A 25,965-nucleotide genomic window follows, 5' to 3' on the forward strand; every position below is an offset into this window, starting at 1 on the left:
CTGAAGCTGTCTGTTTTGTAAGTTCTTCTGCCAAGTTTCTATGGGAGCAGAGGGATCATTTTCTCCCTTTTCAAAGAGCAGGGTGAGTTGAGGCCTCGAGCTGGCAAGTCCTTTAAAGTCATTTTCAAAGGAAACCTGAGCTGAAAGGCCATGCAGCTGGCAGAGGGTGTTGTGCCTTTCTGAGGCTCTCTGTGGGGCACTGGGTGGTCAGCTCCCATAGCTTCCCAGCACGTGCTCGGAGCCTGCTGCAAAGGCACTGCCAAGGGACGCGACTGCGCAACAAGTGGGCCCATGGCCCTGGGGACAGGCTCAACTCCACACGCTCTCCCCACTGCCACCCAGGAACAGGAAATGGGGTGTGCAGGCTTCTCCTCTGGGCCAGTGACCAGAACCACACTTGTCCTCACTGTTCTCAGGTCAAACTTGATCCTTGGGGTTTTTTGAGGTAAAATATAACTAGGTGCCAAAGCAAGCTAGGGTGAACTTGCATCTGAATCAGGGAATCATAAATGGTGTAGTTCATTCTCATAGCAGGTTGGAAAGGGGACCCAGAGGGAAAGTGCTTGTCCCAAGTCACACTGGAGGAGGTGGCTGAGCTCTACCGCAGGGCTCTTGGGACAGAGCACCTCTGCAGGGATGGAGGTTTGCTTGGCCACTAACCATTCACAAAGCTTCTGAGTCTGCAGATGTCTGCCAATCACCCAGCAGACACTAAAAAGCCCCAGATGCACTCAGGCTGAGAAATATATTTCTGGGGCCACATGCCTTCATACTGCCCCATGAGCCGAGTGGAGAGAAATTGTTCATGAAGCCAGAAAGCAAGATGGGCCTTCTCAATTCCAAGACTGGGCAAACTGAGGTCCAGAGGAAGAAGAGATGCCTATCTGTGTGTCAGCAGAGCTAGGAGGGAAGTCATTAAATGCTTAGCCTAGGCCGGGCATGGTAGCTCACACCTGTAATCCCAGCACTTTGGGAGGCTGAGAAAGGCAGATCACCTGAGGTCAGGAGTTCGAGACCAGCCTGGCCCACATGGCAAAACCCCGTCTCTATTAAAAGCACAAAAAATTAGCTGGGCATGGTGGCGTGCATCTGTAATCTCACCTACTTGGGAGGCTGAGGCAGGAGAATCACTGGAACCCAGGAGGCGGAGGTTGCAGTGAGCTGAGATCGCACCACTGCACTCCAGACTAGGAGACAAAGTGAGTCTCTGTCTCAAAAAACAAAAAAAAACAAAACAAAACAAAAATGCTTAGCCTAGAGCTGAGTGGGAGGTCCTTCCAAAATCTCCCACCTGAGCTCTTCAGAAAGGGCCTGGAGTCCGCAGTCCCTCCTGGTGCTGGGATCCAAATGTGCGTTCATGCCAAGGTACCAGGAACCCAGCCTCATCTCAAAAGACGCTCCTTTTTTAGAACACAGCAGTCAGCAGCCCCTTCCCTCCAAGAGCGTTTTCCACTAGGTTAGGAGCTGAGGGAGCCAGACACAGGCCAGGCCCCATTCCAACGCAAGAAAAGCCCTCCAGACCAAGCCAGCTTGACTTTTCAACATTTTATTCTTATATTTGTACAGCTATATTTTACAACGCGGTAATGCAGTTTAGACACAGCCAAACCCTGTCTCCGGAGTAGTTATAACACAAGCATGACGCAGAATGGGATGAGACAAACATTCCCAAAGAGAGTTTAGTTAGTAACAACTTCAAGTCCCTGTGTCTGCCTACACTTCAAAAAGGGATGGCGCACGCTCGTCCATCATTGAAAACTTCCGTGAAAAAAGGCACCGTGAGGACACGTCGTACGGGTATATACAAACTGAAAACTACAACAAAATTACACGTTTTTCCTTCTGCAGATTTTTTTGTTCTTTTTTTTTTAATACACACTTTGTAAATTGTAAACCTTCACTTGCAAAAAAATACAAATACACTGAGGCATTTTAGACAAAATATTTTCTTACTTATACAGATGCAATACTTAAAATATTCTCTTAAGTGCTCTTTCTCAATAAAGATTCTCAGATCCGTGTCTGCCTGCAGATACAAAATCGAGCCTTTAACGCAGTTTTATATTTTTAATATATCTTTTTTAGGTTTATATATATTTATTTTATATATATATATATATTTATATATTTACAACTCTGCCATATATTCCTTCACCTTTGGTTAAAAAAATTAAAGCCCTCTCTTTGATAACATACTGAAGTCTTGTCTTTTAAAAGAATGCACATTTACATACAAAAGAAACATCTGTTCCCACAAAACATATACATTCCTCATTTTGCAGACTAAAGTCAAGTCAGAACTTTTGCATACTCCCCTGCTTTGACATATAAAATGATTTTGCTTTTTGCTGACATGGTTCACCTTACACATAGGAGAAGAAGCAATATGATTTTCTTAATGTTTTATGGCAGTGGGGGAGGGGGAGCTGCTGCGGCTCCCGATCCCCCAGGCCCCGACCCCCACCCCCCCCACCTCCAGCTATGATTTGCACTAGTGGATGAAAGAGGCACTACATCATGGGATGAACATTGTAAAGTGTTCCAGTATCCTTTGGGTAGATTCTGAGAAGGGGCTGGAGACGAAAGCAACAACACTCCATGCTTCAGCAGGCTTTGGGGAGCTCCGGAGGCAGGTCAGTGGCTGACACGCGGTATTGCACCTTGGTGTTGGTGATGGCGCCATGCTTCTGGCGCAAGTGAAGTCGCAGCTGGCTTTTGTGACGGAAATGCAGGTTACACTTCTCACACTGCAGGAATATCAGAAGCAAACTGTTAGCTGTCATCAACCCAAGAAAGGTGTCATTGCTCAAAGACCGAGAGAGGAAAGATTCTCCCTCCAAGGGACTGGGGCAGCTCTTGCCTCTCCAAGGCCAGGTTAAGAACCCATATGCATCTGGGCTTCTGCCAACAGATAAGCTAGCATTCTGCAAATGTCCGTTCCCTGCTTTCCCAAGTGCTGCTTCTGCCTCTTCCTTGCTAGAGATGTCCTTCCCTGCCTTAACTCCACAAGTTCAAGTCTTATCCAAAAGTGCAGTCAGATGCAAACTCCTCTAATTATTAAGGCATTTCTGAATCTCTCAAGGATGAAAATAATCCCTGTTTTCCTTTGAGCCTCTGTAAGATTTCTACCTTTACCACACAGCCCTCCGTGTGCATGGATCCTTCTTCAGTGGGTAACACTTTGAGGGCAGTGGCTATTTTTTCCTAAATTTTATAATCTTCCTAGTACCTAACAGAGTATACCTCTTATTCAAATTATGCAACTAATCTGAACACATCTGGACAAATGGACTAGATCAGTCTGAATTCACGGAAATTCTAGAGTCTAGGGTAAATTTTTTTTAAATGCAGTTATATTCTTTCCTAGGGTATATATCTTAGATAAGCTAACTAAACATTAGCAAGTGGAGCCGTTTCTTGATTTAATTCAATGAATGGGTAATAAGCGCTTTAGTTGAGATAAAAGCTACTTCAAAGTAAAACGGATGACTAAATGTAATGGGGTAAACTAGATGAGATCTTGAATGAGAAAGGACATTCTTAGATAAAAACAAAGAAAATGTAAGTAAAGTATGAACTTTAGCTTATAATTATATATCAGTACTGGTTCATTAGTTGTGACAAATGTATGGAACTAACGTAAGATGTTAACAATAGGATAAAATGGGTGCATGTAGGAGCCCTCAGTACAATCTTTGCAACTCTTCTATAAATCTAAAACTATTCTAAAACAAAAAGGGTAATAAAATATGTTCAGATAGAGTATATGTTTTCAAGTGAAAATGGAAATAGATGAAGACAAATAAAAAATGAGCAGGGCCATGTGTAAAATCTCTGGTCTTGGGGGACACAGGGTCTACTGTATCTATGCCATTCACCGCTATGTGTCCCCAGCATGTCATTTCTCTCTCTGGGCCTTGGATCTCCCTTCTGAATGGCCTGGGTCAATACAAGCTGAAAGTCATTCTCAACTCTGATATCCTATGCATCTAAAATTCTAGCAAATCATCATAATAGCGGATATTTATTTTACTATTACTATGTGCTATCCTCAACACTTTAATAATTAGTTAATACTACAACTCCATGAAGTAGATACTATTATCAAACTCACTCTACAGATTAGGAAATTAAGGTACTGAGAGGATAACAAATTTGCCCAAACAGCAAGTAAGAAGATATTCACTCACAGCCTGATCAACAAGTGAACAAAAATAATCATGTTTTGCGGGTTAACCTCTGGTATGTAGGTTAACATTCATTGATTACTTCTTTTTCTCATCGCCACCTAGAATGATGTCATCAACTCCTCAAAGCAACCATAGGCAAAATTACACAAATGAGCGTGGCTGTGTTCCAATAACCTTTTACTTAGGAACAATGAAATTTAAATTTCATATAATTTGCATATGGCACAAAATATTCTTTTACTCTTTAATTGTAAAAACCATTCCTAGTTCATGGAATATTCAAACATTGGCACACAGGCTGTAGCTGCCGAGACCCCACCCTAGAACACTCCAATCCCAGTGACCTATCCACAGTGTCGTGCTGCACGACTGGCCGCCTCCTCTTTCTTAAAATGACCTTCTCTATGTTTTTTTTTTTAATTTTTTCTTGTAACATCATTAATTCTTACAACATTCTTTTTGTTCTCTTCCTCCCAAGACTGTTCCTTCTCAAACACCTCAGCTCCTCTTAAATGTGCATCTAGCTCAGTATGGGGTGTCCAGTAGGCAATCAATAAGTATTTGTGAAATGAATGAATCTAGGTGGAGTGAATCAAGTCTATGTATCCACAGTCTAGACTCCTCTCCTAAGGCCCAGATCACCTAGTCCAATACCCTTATTTTAAAGATGAGTCCCCTAAGGCTTGAGCCAAGGTCAAGCACGGTGTCTGACCATCGGGCCCAGATCTAGGTCTTCCAACCATTAGCGTAGTGGTTGCCCCACTGTGTGCTTGAGATGGGAGCAGACAGTTCCACTGCCTCCCTGCTCCACCTCCTTCCCTGCCCTCCACATCCCCGCAGGCCAGACAGCGGCCTCAAGAGGCTTACGTACATGGTAAGGTTTCTCTCCCGTGTGGATTCGCAGGTGGCTCTTCAGAGTCTGAAGGTGCCGGAAACGGGTGCCACAGATTTCACAGGGATAGGGCTTCTCGCCAGTGTGGATGAGCACGTGGGCACGGAGGTGGGCCACCTGAATGAAGAAGAAAGCGTGAGACGTCTTCTGGGTTGGCTGCAGGCCTCTGGGCAGCCCCTCATCAGCACACAGCGACGGAGTGGGCCTTTCTCCAGGCCACTCTGCTCACCTGTACAAATCTGGCTCCACAGGTTTCGCATTTGTAGGGCTTCTCTCCAGAGTGAATTCGAGTGTGGGTTTTCAGGTTGGCTGGCCGGTTGAACTGGGCCCCACAGATGTTGCAACGATAGGGTTTCTCACCTATTACCAAGAAAAAGGGAAAAAGAAAAGCCAGATTCAATAAGGAAGGTCTCTGCAGTCCCTGGCTCCTGGATTTCTAAGCAGGCTGCTCCTCCCTGAGGCCACTAGTGTTTTCCTTTCCCTTAGGGAATGTCAGAGAGAGAATCCAGGGGCCTGCCCCACGCCGGCCAGCCCTCTCTCACACACACACCTGCATGCCTTGCAGGGGACCAGGGCCAAGAAACAAGTGGTGGCATGGAGTAGCAACAATGCCAGGTGTGGGATAGGAGAGGGGGAGGTTCCAGGAAGCCTGGGCTTTAGAACCAGCTTTGTCATTAGGATTATCTGCCTGTAGAAACTGGACAAGTCACTCTCCTTCTCTGGGCCTCAGTTTCCCTCTCTGGAACCTGAGGGGCTACCTCAGATTACCTGGGAAGGTTCTTCCAGTTTTTCCCTCGGATAAGACAGATTCACTCATCAACTCATTCACCAGGGAGACACAATCAGGCTGCTCTAGTTTCTCTCTTTTAGAACAAACATATTTTTCCACTTGTGGCAACCACAGCTGGATTCCATTTGCAAGAGGGGTGGGGCTTGGGTCTGAGTAGATGCTCAGGCAGAGGAAACTAATAGAATGGCTGAACCTTCCTTCATGGCAAGTTTCTGAGATAATAGGGCCATTTACAGTACTAAGAGAGTAGATTGTAAACAACAATCAGGTCATGAGAAGCTACCTGGTAAAGGAATGTGAGTTGATAAGGAACAAGTCATTGAAACAAATCAACAGGCTTTTTTTTTTTCTGGCTTTACAAAAATCGAATCTATTTGTCTTTCCCAGACGTAGTCTCTTCACCTGTACAGTGGGATTAACACTTCTGACCCCAGCAAAGGCAGAAAAGCAGGATAGAGCATCTCAGAGGAAAGACAAAAGATACAGGGAGTGGATGAGTCAAGCCACTAAGCAAAGACAAGAAAGGGCTAGGCCCCTCGTTCAGGCCAGGGTGGGGCCTGCCTCCTGCCTTGCCCCACCAGGTCTCCAGGCTCCACACAGCTTTCTCTGGGATCCTCTCCCTGTCCTGCCCCAATAACTGTGGAGAGTTCGGGTCGTGTGGGGCAGGGCCATACCGGTATGGACGGTCTTGTGGCTGGCGAGGTTGCCCTTGTAGCGGAAGGAGGCCTGGCAGCGGTCACACTTGTAGGGTTTGTCACTGTGGGTCTGCAACGTGTGCCTCTTGAGTGAGGCCTCCTCAGAGAAGCGGCAGTCACACTCATTGCAGAAGAAGGCCCCGTTCTCTGTTGGAGGGTGGTAGGGGGACACCAAAGTCAGCACGAGGAAGGGAGGTAGGGCTCTAAGGCCGCTCTCCTCTGTAGCTACCCCCTGTGCCAAACTGAACCCTCAGTCCCTCACTCACCCACCCGACGTTCATGGGAGCTCAGAGCAAAGGATCTGTGGGGACTTTATTTTTCTTAGCATTTAGAGTCTTAGCCATAGAGAAGGGAAAAAGGAGATGGATTAAGGTACAGAAGGGAAGCTCAAACAAATAGGTGCTCAGAGGGCCTGCACCAGTTTGAGGAAAGCTCAACAGAGATTTTCTTTCCCCAAGAGCTCTGAGAATTGATTTTAAAAAATAAGTTTACAGTTTTACTTACATTTATACACAGAAGCCCTAGGGCAAGACCCTTTTCTGAGCCTCTCTCTGTATCTCTGTCTTCAAAGTCAGATAATAAATCCCTGTCCTGCCTACCTCACAGGAGGATATTATATTACACAAAATAAAACACAAAGCATTCCAGGAATGTAAGATATAGGTCAAATTCAATTCTGCTTTGAGGTCACTGAAGGAGGAATTCATGATGAACACTCTGTGGTCACCCTTGCACCTATTTGGATTTCATGTCTCCGAATCCTCCTGTGAGATTGGGAGACCAAAGTGATGGTGGAAGTGGGAACAGAGGCCCAGGGGAAAAGAACTGGAGTGCAGAGCAAAGGCAAACTAGCCAGGGGGCAGGAGGGGACAGCCCTCGCTCTCTCATCTATGGGTCCATGACCCTGTGCCAAATCTCTTGGTGTAAGCAGCTGATTTATTTTTTCCTTTGTTGTAACAATTTGAAAATGACAAGTCATGGTGATTTAACCCTGATTAGGCACTACTGGGCTCCATTACTGTAGCCAGAGCTGGGTGAATAATTAGACTTTTGTCTGGTAAAAACTGGAAATGCCAACCACCGACTATCCAGAAACTCCAATTTAATAATTCTCTTCAACTTTTTAACTCGACTAATATTACTGAGTTCCTACTCCATGCTAGGGACTTACTACTACCTATGGGGGATACAAGAATAAATAAGGTCAGATGCTTCTCCTTACAGAATGTACAGCCTGGCACAGAATAACATGCACACAGGACAGTCCTAGTTGTTCTGGTATCGAGGAATGGAGAAAGCTCTGGGAGTTACAGCCAGCCCCACAAGCTACTTTTGCTGGCCTGAAGCTAAAAAGACTGTATGGTAAGTCTTGATTACCCCAGATCAGCTCTAAAACCCCATCCCTTGCTTTGGTTAGTCCAGTTCCCTAAGAAGCGAAGCGTGGGATGAACGGCTGGCGACTTGGAGTGCCAGTGGACCTCCAATTGAGGACTGCTCCAATAGAGATAACAGCATAAGTAAAATGGAGCACAAAACCTATGGAGCAGAGGGGCCTTCCCCCTCCCTGACAAGAAGAGGGAGGGAAAGGGACTCACCACAGCTGGAGTCTGAGTACTCAGACTGGGTCTCTCCCATCTCCTCAGGAAACGTGGGGCCAGCGGTGTGGAGGCACATCTCTGCGTGCTGTGGGGACTGACAGCCGCAGGACGTGCACTTCGGGGGGTGCATATAGAGTGGTGAGTGGCTCTCGCTGCTGCTGCGGGGAGAGCCCGTCATGGACCTGTGGGCAGAAGTAAAGACAGCCTCAGCCCCTGGGGCAGGGCCTCAAGACCACCCTCTCCTCCCTGTGTGCGGGCAAGCCCAGAGGCCAGAGCTGGGCTGCCCACTCAGGCTCTGAGACCCCAGCGTTGTCCTCAAGTTTATCTCCAAACAGTATCTGCGGAAAGATCACTGACCAGGGTCAACCTGAGCCAGAGCTTCCCCGCAGCCCATAATCTCTCTCAGTCCAAGGGTAGTAGGATGGTCCCCTGCCACATCAAGACCACAGGAAGTGCCTGTGGGATTTACAGAATGCTGTTCTGCCCCAGAAGGGAATTATCTCTCTTGCTATGAAAAAATATACACTACTTAAGTGTAATATACTTCCTCACTTAGACTAACTCAATCTATAGGCACTGATTCCACACCTCTAATAGGCTCAGCAATTCAGGCAAGAAAAGAAGAAACCCCTGCATCCATCAGAAGAAATGACACGGAACCCTGCCCAGGTAACCCCTGACCTCAGACCCAGACAGTCTCTGAAATCACCTGTTAACGATGCTATTGAGCCGGCTGGCTTGTGGGATGGTGGAGTCCTCCCCGCTGGCACTGAGCTTGGTTGGGGACTGGAGGTCAAGGTTCTCAGGCTCCATGGGTGGCTGGCAGGCAGGTGGGGCAGTGTAGGCTCGTGGGGAAAGGCGGCCCAGCTCAGCCTGCTCAGGCCCCTCTGGTTTGGCATTCTGGTTGAGGCTGTTGAGCACGATGAACTTGTATTTCTTCCAGTTGCAGGCTTTGGGGTCAGTGGGGCTCTTGGCTGGAGGGGAGCCAGAGGCCTGGAGGATGCAGGCATTCTTACTGCTGCAGGACTCTGTGGGTGAGTTGGGCTGGCAGTCAGATTTCTGGGGGCTCTGTGGACTAACCAGACCCTTCCGGTTCAGGGGTGCATTGGGGGGCTCGAAATGCAGGGCAATCTCATCTTCCGAAGAGGGTCTCTCTTCTTCTTTGCTGGCCTTGTCACAAGGGAAGTAGGGGGCATTTCGGGCTGAGGGGGCAGCAGGCTTGAGGCCCTCAGCCACACTGTAGTGCATATCACTTCGTGCCTCTTCTGGGACTGTTTCCTTGGGTGAATAGATATTGCTGTGGCACACACTGGGGGACACCTCCAAGGCCGGCCGGCTGTACTCACCGGGGACTGGCCTGGCACTATCACATGGGAGGGCCCGCTCCTTGGGGAAGGGGTTGGCCATAGGCATCCGGACATCCCGAAACTCCTCATCGGAGAAGAGGAGGCTGCTGACAGGGAGGTGGCTATACATGGAATAAGAGGCTGGCGGTGTGGACAGGCCACTGTACAGGCTGGGGGCGAAGGCTCTGCTCTCACACCCAGGGGCGTTCCTCAGTGGCAGGTTGTTCTCCACCACCTCACGACCCCGATAGGCCATGATGTCGTGGGGCATCAGCATCCGGCTGTTGGGGAACTCTTCACGAGGGGGCTTGATGGCAGGAATCATCTCTGCTTCACTGTGAAAGAAAAAAAGAGGAAAGACACCGGCCCCAAATCAGAACTGTGAAATAGATGGCCTTCCAGTGACACTTACATAACCACATCTGTGTCTGAATTAGCTAGACATAGGTGACGTGGCTGTGGGCAGTGAATACAATTACAACACATTTATGCTAGAAGCCTGGAAATCTAGCCTACAATTGGGAAGACTGAGGCCCAGAGAAGGGAAGTGAGTTACCGGCATGATCTGTACCTGATTAGACATAATCTTGTATGTTTAAGGCACATGTCTATGCATGTGTGTGAATCTATAGCTCTTCTGATGTTATAAAATTTTATAGCTCACATAAAACTTTCAAAGCCCTTATCTCATTTCACCCATGCAAAATCCTCAAAGGAAGGAAAGGCGGTTATTATTATCTCCATTTTACACATAGGGAAACAGGAAAAGAATTTATACAATGTTGGTATGACACTTTTGGAGGATCACACACAAACGAGTAACCTACTGAAGAAAGAACTTGTCCCAGATGCTGATAAAAGTTTATATAGAGAACAGACAGCAAATGCCAATGCATGAATCCCTGGTCTAGAGCAGCCAGACCTGGTTTGCAAACCTAGCTGTGCCACTTAGCAGCTAGGTGACATGGAGCAAGTTACTCAGACATTCTAAGCACAAGGCCTGACCCACTGAAAGTACTTGTAAATGACAGCAATGATGATCTTGCCACCATCATCACCCACAGGAGACAAAGAACTCTAGCTGTATATACCTGAAGGAACATCAAGTGGGTGAAATAAATAAGCAAGCTCACCATGATCACAGTCAACAGAGCTAGAAACAAGAAGGTGGTTAAAGAGAAGCCAAAAAGAGAAGCTTTCTAACGGTCCAAGGTATGCTGTGTGGTTCTGGGAACACTGAGTTCCTGGCTCCTGGAGGTTTTCAAACACAGCCTGGAAAACCCTTCTGTCTGAGCGAGGATGCAATCACCCTAGCACGGCTGGATCAAACGGTTCTAAAGAAATTAAGCTCTGAGTCTCTGTTCCACTCAGTGAAGCTCTTCACTTCTTTGGATCTCAAGTTCCTCACCTTTAAATGAAGGTCATGTCTTATCACCCCTCAGGTAGGAGATTAAACTCAGTGAACTCAATTCAATTCAATAAATGTCCTGCCTAGTAGGAGCAGCGTGACATAAAAGGTGAGTAAGATAGCCCCTATAACCTTGAGCAGCCCACAGTCTGGTAGGGAACTGAGGCACCTATGTAAATAGTTATAATAGGAGTCTAAAGGAGAACTAAAATACATATGCAAATATTAAAATAGAAGGAAAGTTGAAAGCACAGGCAAAATGCTTCACAACACAGAGGAAGAGCTGAGGGAGGAAAAGTGGTAATCAGAAAAACTTCCACGGAAGAGCTGGCATCCGAGATTGGCCTTGCAGGATGGGTGGGAGGAGAGGGTATATTAAGTGAATGGAAGAAAGCAAGATGCAGTAATGCATAGGACATATCTGTACAGCCACAGGAGTTAAGTCTGCCTGGGGCACAAGAGTTAAGAACAGCAGAAGTGTGCAACAAGAGTGGAAATGTGGGTTGCAGCAAATCATAGAGGAGTATTTTTTCTGTATGCATGAATTATCAAAGGTTTCGGATCGAGGACTATCTCTTCCATCTCCGAGGCTTCCACCCGGGTAGCAAGCAACTCACCTGGCCTTGATAAACTTCCGGCAAGTGTCCACAACATGCTCCATCTGCAGGTACATAGCTGTGGCCATCACAGCCATGATGTTGCCCTCCCGCAAATTGAGCCGAGATGTGTACATAAAGTCCAGGAGGATGCAGAACCCCTCAGGGTTGATCTCAGGATCTAGATTGATCACACTAAGGTTGCATTTCAACTGGTCTGTAAAGATGCTATAGAACAGGCCACTGTAAAACAAACAAATGTCCCACTATAGTAGACATATAGAATCTGTGATCCCTTACAGTCAGCACTGATACTCAGCCCCTTTCCCCTGGGCCTACCTCCAGAACTTCTATGGTAATTAATAATAGCTGCTATTTATGGAGAGCTTACCAAATGTCAGAGAGTCATTAAGCACCTTACATACATTATCCTTTGCTCCTTACAACCCTGCAAGGTAGGTACTATCATTCTCTACCTTTACAAATAGGGGAACTAAGATCAGAGGGGTTAAGTGAATATTCTTAAAGTCACAGGGCCTGTTTTCCTTTTAGTCTTAACTGTACGGATTACCAGAGTTAAATTTAGCCCCCATTTGCAGTAACTATTCTTAGTCTATCTTTGGTATAAGCATTCCCTCTTGTTCCACTGCATTTATACTTATTTTTAAAATTCTATCTTTTTTTAGAATTTGGGTATGAATGACAAATAAATAAAAATATGCCTACATCTACACTCTACTGCTTTTATCAAAGTCCATAGATTAACAGAGAGTCTGTTACTCCTAGAAGAACCAAGTCAAACCCCAAGCAATGCCTCCAGGTGCCATGCTGTCTGGTGGTGGAAAGAGTACTCAATTGTAAGGAAGAATTCTGGGCTATCATCTTGATTCTTGATTCTACTTTTTCTGAGTGGGTTGCCAGAAGCGAGCCAGACTTCCACCAAGTAGCTATGCAACTTTGGGTAAGATATTTAGCTTCTCTGCATCTTGCTTTACTCATCTTCAAAGTAGGAGGAACAATCGTGTCTACCTTATAGTGTTGTGGCAAGAATGAAAATGTGAAGGATATAGAATGATGCCTGGCATACAGTAAGCATTCACTAAACATTATCTATTATTTTTATCTCTCTATAAGCCTCTGTTATTTCCACTATTAAAAATCAGGTGCTTAGAGTAGATGTTGGATAAGTTTTCTAACAGCAATAGAGATCCCTGATTCTGTATCATTTAACCTCCCTGTGCTTTCCTTTTACCATCTATAAAATGAAGGCAATAGTGCAATGCAGAACACCGAAGGCTACTAAAAAGATCCAGGGAGATGATATCATGTAATATAAAATTGCTTTGAAAACTCGAAATACTTGATAAACATGAAGAATCAGCTAGTTTAGTCTCACTAAGTCTTACGTATAGTATACTCTGAACACCCATGGAAATTCAGTTGTAGCATAAAATAAATACATTTATAGCATAAAAGAGCAAACTATTTCAAATTAACTTGCTTAAGCTACTTAAAGACAAAGAAAGTTCATTTGAAATCTTTTGTCATTTATTCACTGGTTAACTGAAGTTATTCTCCATTGTCTGCCCCAAACACATCCTTTCTTGGGGCAGTATATAATCTTTCTCCCTCTATGCCCACAGAACATGACTCTTTCTTTTCTAAAAGTGCATTCATCAATTCATTCATTTATTCACTTGGGATCCTACTGTGCCAGGCCATGGTGCTGAGATCTGGAGACAAAGCAAGACGTCATCCCAGATGCAGTAAAAGGCCTACGTGTTCTGCCTTGCTCGGCCGCCAGCGCCATCACCCCACTTTGACTCACCCACCCTTTCCTTTCAGATCCCTCACCTGCAGGCCATGAGGACCGTTTTATGGGCTCTAAACTGCTCACGGCTCACAACAATGACAACATCAGTCAAGATGTCTCGACTCCGGAGACGATTAAGGTTGAGAAGAACATCACTGGCATGGCGGGTGAACTGGATACAGCTGTCAGCCGGCGAGGCCATTTTGTCTTCACTTGAAAAAAGAGGCCAAAATCCTGTTAGTCCTCCAGAACCTGTTTCCTGCTTGCCACGGGTATCAGAGCAGGTGGCTCAGCCTGCTGTGGTACAGAATGCAACTCAGGTCCCTTGGGTTTGATCTTTGAACAATTCATAGCCCACCTCTGGCCATTATTCTTCGTAGTTTTAAAATGGGGAGAATAACTTTTATCCAACAAGTTGGGATAGAAAGCCCTTTAGGGGAAAAGCAAAGGGAATGAATATTTGCTGAGTGTTTTTCCCACATACCAAATACTCTGCCAAGCACTGAGAGGCAGTGAGTATGTTGCAATGGAGAGACACCGTGTTTTTTGTTTTTGCTTTTGTTTTTTGAGACGGAGTCTCACACCGTCACCCAGGCTGAAGTGCAATAGCACAATCTCAGCTCACTGCAACCTCCGTCTTCCCGGTTCAAGTGATTCTCCTGCCTCGGTCTCCCGAGTAGCTGGGATTACAGGTGCCTGCCACCACGCCCAGCTAATTTTTTTGTATTTTTAGTAGAGATGGTGTTTCACTATGTTCGTCAGGCTAGGTCTCAAACTCCTGACCTCGTGATCAGCCCAACTTGGCGTCCCAAAGTGCTGGGATTACAGGCATGAGCCACCGCGCCCGGTCGAGACACTGTGTTTTAAGATTATCAGGCTAGACTTGCCTTTTGCTAGCTGTGGGACTTTAAGCAGGTTGTTTACTGGTTTGGGGCTTTGCTTGCCCCAAATGGAAGTAGTAATACCTATGCGGTTATAAAAGCTAGAAATACATTCCTCGTTCATAGGAGGTTCTCAAAACTCACAGCTATTCTCATAAGTATCTTATTTCGTCATCTGTCACCATCGGTCTCTCTCTACTGTTAGGCTTTAGAGCTACCTGACTTTTGTACCTCGAGGAGCTAGCATATTGTTGGTGCACAGTAGCTGGCTAAAGTAGTTTACACAAAGAAAGAGTAACAGAATGATTGACCATGCAAGTGTTAAGACAGTCTAATACAGAGGTGAAGGATGAGGACTAGGAGTGATATAGAGGGAACTGGTTATCCTTGTCTCATATAATGAACAGTGGCAAAGTTCACAGAAACACATGTATTGGCAAATTCAAAAGAAACACTCTGTCCCAACATTTTAAAGCGTATAATTTTATTTACTTACCCAATGCCTTGCTTCACAGTCCAAAATTTTGCTCAAAACCTACAGAGAAGAGAAGAAAGCAAACAGAAATTGATTTAACGAATGTAAGATTGTCCACTATAGTCTTATTTTGGGACATACACATTTAGTTTTGCTTTGATAGTTGCAGCTTGCCAGCTGGTGTGGTTTTACCACAAGCTAACAAACATTTTCCAGCTCTGCTCTTACGGAAACAACAGGCACCCGAAGCTATGAGATAATAATGTTTTTATCCTGAGTACTGGGAGTACAATTGCATACATTAATTAGTTATACATACATACATACATATATTTCCTTCTTCAAAGAAAAAATTTATACCATCCAAAGGCCACTAGAGTTTACGGGAAACAAAAAATAAGAAAAATGGTTCTGTCAACATTAACAATAATGATCCGTCCGTGGCCTAAAACCACCGGATGTCATTCAAAACCTGCTAAAATATTATCTTTCAAGTGTTAGAATGATTCCCCAAGGACGATAGGGCCAATATCTTTATCCTTATTTCACTGGCGATGAAACTGAGACTTAGGGGTTCAAGTGGCTTGCTCAAGACAAACAGGCAGTATTTCCTGCCTATCTCAAACATTAAGACTGAATATAGACTCTGCAGAACACAGCCTGAGATGTCATGTCTACGTATTCCTTGAAAACCTTTGTCTTCTTTTTCAAAGTGTTCTCTCCCTTCCCTACTGGGTCTAAGACGAGACAGAATGCTATTGCTTCTAAGTTTGTGCTTCTCCCTGCTGGTAAAAGACTTAACTATGTGATTTAGCTGAGAACTGGCCAGGGAGCACTAAACCTTAAAGAGATTTAATGAAATATGTACCTCCTTCCAAACCGGCTTCTCTAAAACAAAATCATTAAAAGCAGAGGTGTAAGACCCTCATTTATGATCAAATACGGGCTGCAAAACAAAACAATATTTGAACTGTCTTCCCCCCTTTAAAAAAAAAAAAAAAAAAGCAGAACTTTAGAGCTATTTTCTGGGTAAAGAGGCCTGAGGCCAACAAGGTCATGTTGGGCCATGTACATGGTTGGTGACCTGGCCCTAGGTCTTCTGGCTCAAATTCCTGTCCCCTTTCCAAATCAGCCTACGTGCTGTAGAACATGCAAGACAGCACCCCGATGTGGGTGAATCTCATTTTTAAGTTCCTTCCCCCACACAAACACTTTGCCCCATTCCAGGCTGCTGAGTCTTACCAAATGAGCACTCTAAAATGAGAGGTTTCCTTGAGTCTGTAACCAAACACTCTGACATTTCTCTGTGGTCCCAAGTGCCAGTCACTCAATCCCATCGGCTCCAAGGTTAGTGTGTGCATGTGAGCGAGTGGGGACTGAAGGGAAGGAAGTGGGGAAGGGAGAAGACAGAAAAAGACAAAAGAACCTATCTCCTCCTCTCCCCAGCCCAACTCGAGATAGGCAAAGAGAGATAGACTAACTTGGTCTTTACCAAACTTCAAGGATTTTCTCCTTTGCAAAAGAAAGCTGAAGACACGTGGGAGGTTTACTTATAAACTTTCCTCTCTTCCCTCATGGAAGGGATCCTCAAACACCTCTGGAATACCTAGGCTGTTCTTTAACCAGCTTCAACCACCAGCTCACTTGTGGATTTCCAGTCGCAGGCTTGTGGAACCACAGGAAGCCCAGATTTGCCATTTCACCATGACAAGTGGCAATGACTCACTCCAGATGCGGATCGAAACAAACATATTCCCCTGTGTCCACTGTCAGCTAGGCCTTGGGCTTTTCACCGTAAGCCTCTGCCTGGCCAAAAACAAATGTACATACACGAGGCGCAGGTCCTTCCCAAGTTCACTCCTTTGTAAGCCAACTCTTCTTAAGAACCAGCCCCCCCAACTCCTGAGTGTGTGGGTTGAGTGTGGGTAATGTTGTCACCATCCCCACCCCAAATGCCGCAGGTGTGGAAGCACCACCAGCATTTGGTTTGTATTTTTACAGAGCTCTTAGTCCTTTCCCACACCTCACGATTGCATCTTATCCTTATAACAGCCCTGCTTTATTAGGGAGGGAACTGAGGCTCCATGTGAGAAGCCTTGCCCAACATCTCAAAGCCAATTTCCAGCAAGTTCTGGACATGCCGCGTCTCCTAGATTCAGCCATTCCATCAATGCCACACACAAGACTACCCACAAAAACAATCTCCAAGGAGCAGGGCTGTCAATGAGAAACTGACAACTGCTGGCTGCCCCCAGACCTGGACTTCCCATCCCAATCTCCCCGCACCCAGGCTGGGTCAGTAACCACCATGGGAGAGTTAAATGTTTTCTCTCCCCTTTCTCCCTTTATCTCTTTTGCCGCTTTCCTTGTGCGTAGCCAACTAGGCTCCTTGAGAGGAGCTAAAAGAGCTTTCCATTGAGGAAGAAAACAGGAACCAAAAAAAAAAAAAAGCAAAGAGAGAGAGAAGACAGCAGAAACGACAGAAAGAGAGAGATAGAAAGAGAGAGAAAAAATGAGAGAAGAGCGAGAGGCGAGGTTAAGAGCCAGAGAGCGAGCCAATATAAAAGACCCCATCCTTTTCCTCCCTCCTCCCCTGGGCTGGCACCAGGAAGCCCCATTTTCTCGCTCACACGTAAGAGCACAAACACCAGCCCTGCGCGCCGGGGCAAGCCTAGGCAGACTTCGCTACCCCACCCCGACGACTCCGTACCTGTCTTCCAGGGACTGCCCGCCCGTGGGCGATCCACCTCGAAGCCCCCCGCAAGGCGCGACGGAGGCTTTGTGGTATGACCGTGGCGGCCCTTAATTTAGTTACATTCAAATAAAACTTTTCGTGCACCTCGGTAGTTAACATTGTGTGTATGCCTTTTTTTTTTTTTTTTTTTTTTTCCTGTTACGCCGTCAAGGCAGCGGGCAATGAGGGGAATGACACAGCCCTCTCATTCCCGGAACGTAGTCAATCTCGGCCCTGCAGATTTCACAGAACACACTTTGCCTATCGCCGGCTCCAACAAGAAGTAACTTTCCAGGAAGCTGCCGGGCCCTGGCAGCTGCCAGGATCGCTGCCTGCGCTGCGCTGGCCGCCGGGGATTCACCCGGGGAGGCGGGGCCGCTGGGGAAGGCTCGCGGGGAATACAGCACACTTTCCCCTAAATCCCTCGTCCGCGCCGAGTGCAGGGCTTTCAGAGTTCACCTAGTCCAACCTCTCACCCACAACAGTTTATAAATGGGGAAGGTCAGACAAGTTAGTAGCAGAGCTGGGTCTAGAACCCAGGAGTTCGAATACAATCCGAGGCTCATATCGAGACTTTAAGTTGTCTGATTCCGAAGTTTATTTGCTTTTTTCCCTCTTTTTGCCTTCCATTCTCCCTCATCCCCGTTCTTTTAGGGGAATGTTTGGGCGAGACTTCAAGGTCAAAAAGATGGAGTCCCTAGGAGCCGAGGGTCTCCATCATAGGCGCCTCAGGCAAGGTTGGAGAAAAACTAAACAGAAAGCCCCTTCCGCCTACGTTGGCAAGAACGGGAACCCAGCTCCACTTGGTTTCCGCCCAGAGTCTTTAGAATAGGAGCTGCCAAGCCGTAAGGATTTCCGAATCCGATTTCCCCGAAACCGTAGAGACACAGCTTGGACTCGGCAAAGGCCAGGGCCCCGACCCCTGCGCGCGCACTGGCACTCTCCAAAGTTGCCTCGCCTTCCTGTAGCCCTCCCGGGAATTATAACCCCCGGGTGCCATGTCCTAATTGGTCTCGGTAGCAGGCTCCGGGGTGCGCTTTCGGAGGCCAGGGGACAGCGAAAGACTCAGCCACAAAGGCCGCAGTCTGGTCCTAAAACTAGCCAGTGGCGTCACACTGCGCCGCTCATCCCTTCTGCGGCAAGCGGAAGGGTCAGAGTCGGTCTGCAAAGACGGAGCCTTTGGCCTCAAAGTCCTACATTGAAGCTTTCTCACCCCTTCGCCCGGTGGGATAAAGGTGAAAGAGACGGTTGGGATTTAATATGGGGGTAGGGATGAGAATCTGGGAAGTTAAAATTAAGTAAGTGCATTTATTGGAAATTAGGAGTCCCGTGGTTCCGGGAGCTCAAACCTAATGGTGTTTTTACCGCTGCCTAACGCTAGAGAGAGCCCTCCATCAAGGTTTGAAACCGTCAACCCCTTTCTCGCCCCTCCCCTCCTTCCCATTGACCTAGTTTGGCCAGGGCCTCCCGATTTGGAGAATGCCTTCCGCCCTTCCCCCCTCCTCTCTAGCCAGGCCGGCTGTTGGATTATTGGTAATCTAATAACTCCAATAACCCGCTGAAAAATCCAAAGGGAAATCTGAAAGTGTAAAGCACTGTTTAGGGACAAGGACAAGGAATTTTAATAAGGCTGGAACTGCCGTAGTGAACCCCGCATCAGGGGCCCTGCCGTGGGGCTCCCGGTTTCAGCAGTGTTTCAGCCAACTAGCTGCACGGCTGCAGACACCACCGTGGTCCGGCGGCAGGGGGTGAGGTCAAATCGCGGAGCTGTTTTTATTCTTGGGGGAAAACACTCTTCGCCCTCTTGGCTGGGGAACGGGAGGGTGCAGGAGACGACAGTGAATAAAAGCGAATTTGATAACGCGATGGCCTCGGCAGCCGCTTTGGATAACCGAGGTGTTCGGGGACATTATGTCCTGACTTTCATTTCTATCACGTTTCCTGCCAACAGTGCCCTTGCAAGCCTGCAAGCTTCTAGGAAATGCAATAAAACAGAGGGATGTGTTTTATCATCAAGATCTGAAGAGGAGTTGCAGAAGGGACGTTCCCCATCCGCTTAGCGCGAGACAGCCTTCCAGAAGGGCCCGAAGGCAATGCCAGCAAAACGCGTCCCGGAGCAGAGATCCCTCGGCCGTCCTGGCTGGACTGGGCTCAGCCTTTGCAAAAAGGCTGGCGGGGGAGGGGAGAAGCATGATCTCCTCAAGCAAACAATGCCTTTAAAAATCCGATCTGGAAAGAAGTCAGCCAAGGTCCTTATTCACGTTAATGAAGATGGAAGGCACTAACTGTCCTTGGAAAGCGATGAGTCAAACTTGACCGCGCTTCAAACTCGTTCCCAGATTCGTTTCCAGTCCGAACAGAGGCGCGTTTCTCCGACGCGGCCTCTGCCGGCTCCCGCAGTGGGAGAGGCCGAACTCGATCCCCGCGGACTCGGGCTGGGGAGACGGCGCTGTCTCCCGCTGCAGAACGCGCCTGCTGCCGCTAGGGGCCGCCAGCATGCGGACGCGCGTTTGCCATCTTAAGTCACGAGCTCGGAGAAAGAAAACTTTATGGAGGAACTGTTGTGGCACAAATTCTGGCCTATCCACATGACCCCCACCCCCTCACACACACACCCCCGGTTTCTCGCCAGGCTGCTATGCAGAGGATGTTAGGAAGGGGAAGAGAGCGATTTCAGAATCAAGGCTCCCCCTGCAAGTCTTTGGTCCAGGCCTTAACCCCCCTCTTAACACGCAAACCCCCGAGCTCTGAGACCCACACCCTTCAGCACCGTCTAGGCTTTTCGTGTCTATTACCGAAATCTTAGGCCATATTTTCTTTAAAAAAAAAAAAAAAAAAATCCTCCAAGACTGCTGGGGAGCAGTTTCCAATGAACACTGGCAACAAAGGTGGCCTAAGAGGTTAAACTCATGGTTCTGGCGGCCGCTCCTTTCTCATAAATACTTCAAAGGAGCTGAGATAAACCCGCCTTTGACTTTCAGTCACTGACATGAAATTCAGAAGCTTAAAATCTGGTCCTGGTTAAGTCACTAACTCACCACTAACAAGCCTCCTCGTCGGGACTGTTTCCTCAACTGTAAAACAGAGTTGCACGTCCCAAAGCCCCTGAGCTCCTAGATGGCATCCTTCCACTACCGACTTCCCCTAAGAAGGGCCACAGGGACAGGAAGATGGTGTGTTCGAAGCGGGTTATTTGTGGTTTCTCTTAGTGGAAATAGATGCTCATCGCTGAGTGATGGGCGAGCAGCGAGGCCTTTCTGATTTTCATCCCTCTTGTCAAAACTTTGGAGGTTGTATGCCATCCCCATTGGAGGGTGCCCTCCTTCTGTCAGTCCTAGATCTGGTCAGGGTACCGCCGCCCGGGAGGTGGAACGGCGAGCCCACCGCCCATGGCCGCGAACTCGATCTCAGCCCACCGCTAGGTGGCAGGCCAGCCCGTCCGAGAATCGCCGCGCGGCCGCAGCTTCCACACCGACCCCTAACCGCCCCTCTTTATCTTCTGTCTGGTGGGGAAGAGGGTTGGGGGTGTGATTGCCTCTAAAAGCAAAGCTAGAAAACATTTAATTTAGTGGGTGTAATTCCGTTCTTCCCGATGCTCCCGCCTCTAGCAACCACAACGCGGTATCTGGAGCTGGTTTCATGTATCATACGTTGATTTCCCCCCCAGCCTCCGAAAAGCTTTATGTACTGGGAAGGGAAAGAAGGTGCACTTGTCTTCAAAAGGCAGAATGACACTCGACGGTATTGGCAGAGATTCTTGCCAAACACTGGTCATCCAGCAAAGAAAGTCGGGAATAAACTCCTGATCTTCTCGGAGGAAAGGGGCGCTGGGGGCCGAGTGCTGGGATCCCCCTCAGGCTCACTGCGCCTGGCAAAGCGGGGGAGTGGGGAGTCGGGTATGGTCTTTTGGTGAAGTTGTGGGTCTCGGAGTGGACATCGGGAGGGTTGGGAGGGGCCGTTCCTGGTTTCCACTGGGGCAAAGAGAAAGCAGCCAGTTCTGCCACTACGCTGCACCCTCGCTGTGCTCGCGGCGGCAGCGGCGGTCCCACTTGTTGCGCAGTGCTGGAAACCCGCACGCGCCATTCGATGCTGACTCACAGAGGGCTACCTACCATTGCTCCACGCCATCCACAAACCTCCTCAACACACTCCCTACATATACGTCCTGCCACCGCCGGCAAAACTACAGCATTTCCAGCCACTATGGTGTTTTACACCAAAACATCCCTCACTATTTCGGTATCAGACAGGCAGCAGAATTAAGATGCCCTGAGAAGTCAATCCAGGGGAAGGCCGGGCAACCTCCGCCTGGAGAACTCTTCTACTTAAAATCAACCAGGCACCCTCCCCCCACCAAAAAAAATATAAATATATTAGAACCACGTTGCCTATTATAACACCATCCTAGTTGGAAAGCAACATTTTTCTTCCCTACTTGATAAACTTCAAAGTCCTTTTTATCCGTTAGTTTTATCTCCCCTATTTTTTTTAAATCTCCGGGGGAAAAAATGTTTCATAAGTTCACTTACCAATATTTTTCAAAAATTGACTTTTGCCAATAGTTTCACCTACCGAGGGGTGGCGCTGCTGCACCGCCTCCTCTAAATCTCTAAGTTTTTCACAACAAAGTGGGTTGTGAGTGTCATTACCCTGTAGGGGATAGTGGGAAGGAAGGGTTTTGACATCTAGCCATGGCTACCATTTACTCAACCAATAACTGGAACTCTTCAAGGCCTCAGCAAACGACAACTTAAGAATTTAGAGTCCCATCCCTATCCACCAAACCCAGAATAAGTTAGTCTTTTCAAGAAAGCATTGGGATAAAACCTTTCAAAACTGAAAAGAAGAGGAAAGGGGCAATTGGAGAATTCCCACTTTTTCTGGCTGTCTCCTTCAAGTCGCCTAGTTTTTATGAACAGCATCTAGCCTTACTGTCACTATCAACAGACCCTTAAAACTAGCCAATGCTTCGGCCTCTAGTATTGGAAAGTCTTCCAAATAGGATACTGGAAACTTCTATTTATAAGCTTGGGGTGGCGGGCGGGGCGGGGAGGTGGAGAGAGAGTTCCCATCTACAGGTTTCTATTTTGGCCTGAAGACTCAACTGCAGTCATTAGAGTAAAGGAATGCCCATCTCCTGGTACTTGTTCGCCATTTCCTCCTCCCCCAGAGACAAATATCTTTTCGTCTTTTTTAAAAAAGTATATATTTTAAAGCAAGAATGTGATTTCATCTCTCTCCTTTGAGCTCATGTTTGCTACCTCCAGGAATAGCGTGTGGACTAGGGCCAGATGAACTTCAACTTGGGCTGCAGATTTACGAGGTTCTGTTCTAGTGCCAAAGGCTCTTGGTAGTAAATAGTGAGCAAAATAGATACCTGTCTCCTGATGGATCTTGCCGCCCCCTCTTTTTTTTTTTTAAGTTATTTATTAAAACCACACACACCTTGCAAAGAAAAAGGGAAACTGGCAGTCTCTGTAGAGGAAGCCGGTGGCATCGCTCAGAGCCACAAACTGTATTTCTAAACAGCCCTTTCCCTGGTTCCCTCTCTCCTGCCCCACTTTTTTTAAAATCCAGACTGTAAAAAACACATCTACTGACACTCACTTTACTTTAAAAAAAGAAGAGAAAAAGTAAAGCGTTACAGACTTTCCTCCTGGAAACTATAAACTGATTGAAAAAAAAATCCATAAAAGATTAAATCCTGGCGGGTTGTGGGGTGGCGGGGGCCGGCGTGGGGTTGGGGGGAATGGAGGGAAGATTGGCTCTTTGAGGTGGTCAGGGGCCCTGTAACAGCTTGGGACTTTCAGCACCTGGTTCGGGGTCATTTATCTGTTCAACTGTCAGGACCCCCCACCCCCAAACCCCAGCCACCAACTCAACCATCGTAGGAGGGAACACAACACAGAGGGTCTTTTTTCATTTTTTAAAAAAATCGGCTTGGTTGTGTTTTTGTTTTCCATGGGGGAGCTTTAAAACTCATTATTGCAACACTAGTTCCATTTTTCGCCAGGGTTCCAATAACACGGCATCATAAAGGCAACGCAACCCACAGTTCTCAAGACATTTACCACGGTCACTACATCCGGCAGCCGGGTGGCCCCTAGCTCCTGCTGCCCCCCACCCCCCGCTTTCTCCTCGCCCGCCCCCGGAGCTCGATTTCTGAGGCTCCAACTCTACCCACTCCCTCCCCGGGCCGCCGCCGCCGCGCCTTCCCCCATTCTTACTCCCTCGAGGAGAGCCACAGGTTGCAAATCCAACCAACCTCGCAATCTATTTTTGCAAAATCACTCACAAAGATCTCCCTTTCGCGCCCGCGCCCGCTCCTCCCGCGCCGGGTCCCCCCAGCCACAGCCACAAAGTGCCCTTCTCTCCTCCTGAGTCTTGCACATAAGGAACGCGGGTTGGGGCTCTGTTCGTCTTTCTCCTCGCCCAAGGTAAGGACCTCCGGAATCCGAAGCCTGGCGTCCACTACGCTCAGGCCCGCAGTTCCCTTTTTACAGAGCTTGCACCATGGGAAAAAATAAAATAAAATTTAGGAAAGGGAGGCAACAGCCATTGGGAGCCAACACAGAGTCACGCAGCGCCCAAAATACAAACACCGCAGCGGCCAGAAATCCCGCCACCTTTCTCGTTCTCCCGGGCTGTCCTGTCGAGGTTCCCTGAGTCCCCCCGCACACTGAAAGGCATCGCAGGTGCAGTGCGCACCCCTTTCCCACCCACCCCAAGAAGCCCTGTCCCGCCATCAGTCTCTCTCCTCGGGATGAGCAGGGAGAGCGCGCGGAGGTTCCCGACTCCTTCGACTACAACCAAGAAAGAATAATTTTCAAAGTGTTCAACATCCCCGCCCCCAAGCTCCCCAAAACACAGGGGCAGGGGACACCAAAACACTCGGCTCTCGTTAGGAAGATCACGGCTCTGAAAGGAAATAGTAGACACGATACTTCATCTCATCTGGATTTATGACCAAAAAAAACAAAAACAAAAACCCGAGGAGTTCGCTTGCATTTTTTCCTTCCAAATCTCGGTTCGGCTCGAAGGCAGGGAATCTAAAAGACCGAGGCCGATGGAAGAGAGCCAGCGGGGCGAGCGAGCGGGCAGCCTCCCTTTTTGCCTCCCGGAGTTACCCAGAAGGACAGGGGAAGGGAAGGAAGAAGAGGCGAGGAAAAAGAGGAGGGAGGGAAGGGGAGGCCAGCAGCGACGGAGCAAGGAAAGCAGTTTGCAAGCCAGAAAAGAGGGAAAAAACACAGCCGCACGAATCCAGGGAGATCACAAGCCGTACGCAAGCAGCAGCAGAAAGAGCGAGAGCGCGAGCGCGCGTCCTCTCCGCGGTCTGGGGCCAGACAGCCCCCAGACTAGCCCGAATCACCCCCCAAGCACTGTCTTGTCCTCTCTGCTCCGGCCGCCCCCTAATTCCCCTCCTTCCTCTCCTCCACCTCCTTTCCAAAAACCAAAACAACACCAGGGAGGGTGGCAAAAGCCTCCCCAAACCGGCCGATTCACTCAAAGACAACAATAATAATAATAAATACATAACAATCTATATCCTAGAGTGGGAGAGACGTGGGACTAATCTTCGGCATTTATTTTAACACCTGACAGCTAGAATAAATAAATATATACATTTATATCAATAGATACACATAGAAAACTTGGAGCCAAAGCATTTGGCAAGAGCGGAAAAAAAAGAATTAAAAGGTAAAATAATGATCATGAGCAGCGGCGGCGGCAGCGGCACCAGCGGCAACAGCGGCGGCGGCGGCAGTAGCAGCAGCAGCGGCGGCAGCAACAGCAATAATCACCTGGTGTCCGGCCTTTCCTAGAAACTTCTTGCATCACCACTTCTAAGAACCCCAGTTCTAAGAATCAACAGAGCTCAATTCTCGGAATTTGAGCTTCGGACTTTACCACTGCTACGTGGCAGGGGAGGACTTGGTGTCAGCTCTCCGAGATTTTTACTGCCTCTGGCCAATCAAAAGCCCTCAAAGCCACAAGATTTTTTCACTGGCCGGCATATTTCGAGGTCCTCATAAGCAGAGCGTCTCGGATTTGGAGGTTCCGGTTCGAGACTCGAGGGGCCTGAAGGTGGCTCTCCCTCCCCGGGCCCATGACGATGGTATGGCCTGCTCCGCCACCGTCACGTGGGCTCCTCCTCTGTGACGTCGGCGCCTTCGCTGTAGCAAAGCTCGGCCTCTGGAATTCTGAGAACTAATTTGCTATTCGGTGACATAAGAGGGGGAGTGCGCTTTGCTTTCCCGGGGTCTGGGGCTAATTCCTCCTTTCTTACCCATAAACTCAGCAGATCGAGCTAAATGCACAAAAGGGAGCGAGAGGTTTGAGCCACTGGGAAAAGTATGTTATATATAGTAGGGTTAGAGAGGCGAGTAAGAGAAAAAAAAAATAAACACCACAGCTCTTTCCAACTAGAATATTAGGCACCACGAGAAAAATATTTGCCAAGCAGTTTTCGGTGGGTTCATTTGCTTTATTTTTATTTAGGATAGGGGTTTTTCCTGTTGTTCTGGGTTTTTTTTCTTTCTGGTGTGG

The 25,965-nt window shown here is 47.7% G+C and overlaps 1 protein-coding gene across 5 annotated transcripts; it reads right to left on the reverse strand.

Annotated features, from left to right (window-relative positions):
- Positions 1–1,530: 1,530 nt before the first annotated feature.
- Positions 1,531–25,349, reverse strand: BCL6 (BCL6 transcription repressor). 5 transcript variants are annotated; one of them, XM_063620504.1, is made up of 10 exons: positions 25,221–25,316; positions 14,706–14,744; positions 13,370–13,540; positions 11,537–11,758; positions 8,875–9,846; positions 8,163–8,347; positions 6,547–6,714; positions 5,312–5,442; positions 5,062–5,199; positions 1,531–2,747 (listed from the first exon to the last, which is right to left on the reverse strand). In XM_063620504.1, the coding sequence occupies exons 3-10, from the start codon at positions 13,528–13,530 to the stop codon at positions 2,604–2,606; spliced, it is 2,121 nt and encodes a 706-aa protein (XP_063476574.1). In that variant the 5' UTR covers positions 13,531–13,540; positions 14,706–14,744; positions 25,221–25,316; the 3' UTR covers positions 1,531–2,603. The 5 variants fall into 5 exon arrangements, with proteins under 5 accessions (XP_063476574.1, XP_063476576.1, XP_063476575.1 ...); XM_063620506.1 differs by lacking the exon at positions 25,221–25,316 and adding an exon at positions 17,395–23,640; XM_063620505.1 differs by lacking the exon at positions 25,221–25,316 and adding an exon at positions 15,927–17,382.
- Positions 25,350–25,965: the final 616 nt, after the last annotated feature.

Source organism: Symphalangus syndactylus, chromosome 17 (genome assembly GCF_028878055.3).
Source record: "Symphalangus syndactylus isolate Jambi chromosome 17, NHGRI_mSymSyn1-v2.1_pri, whole genome shotgun sequence".
NCBI lineage: Eukaryota > Metazoa > Chordata > Mammalia > Primates > Hylobatidae > Symphalangus > Symphalangus syndactylus.

What these genes read in the sequence shown, in the direction of transcription:
- BCL6 (XM_063620504.1), bottom strand. Translation starts at nt 13,530, where the DNA reads ATGGCCTCGCCGGCTGACAGCTGTATCCAGTTCACCCGCCATGCCAGT. An exon ending in CCACAAGACCGTCCATACCG is followed by an intron (nt 5,443 to 6,546) that starts GTATGGCCCTGC and finishes TCTTGGTAATAG; the next exon opens with GTGAGAAACCCTATCGTTGC. An exon ending in GTGGAGCCAGATTTGTACAG is followed by an intron (nt 5,200 to 5,311) that starts GTGAGCAGAGTG and finishes TTCTTCATTCAG; the next exon opens with GTGGCCCACCTCCGTGCCCA.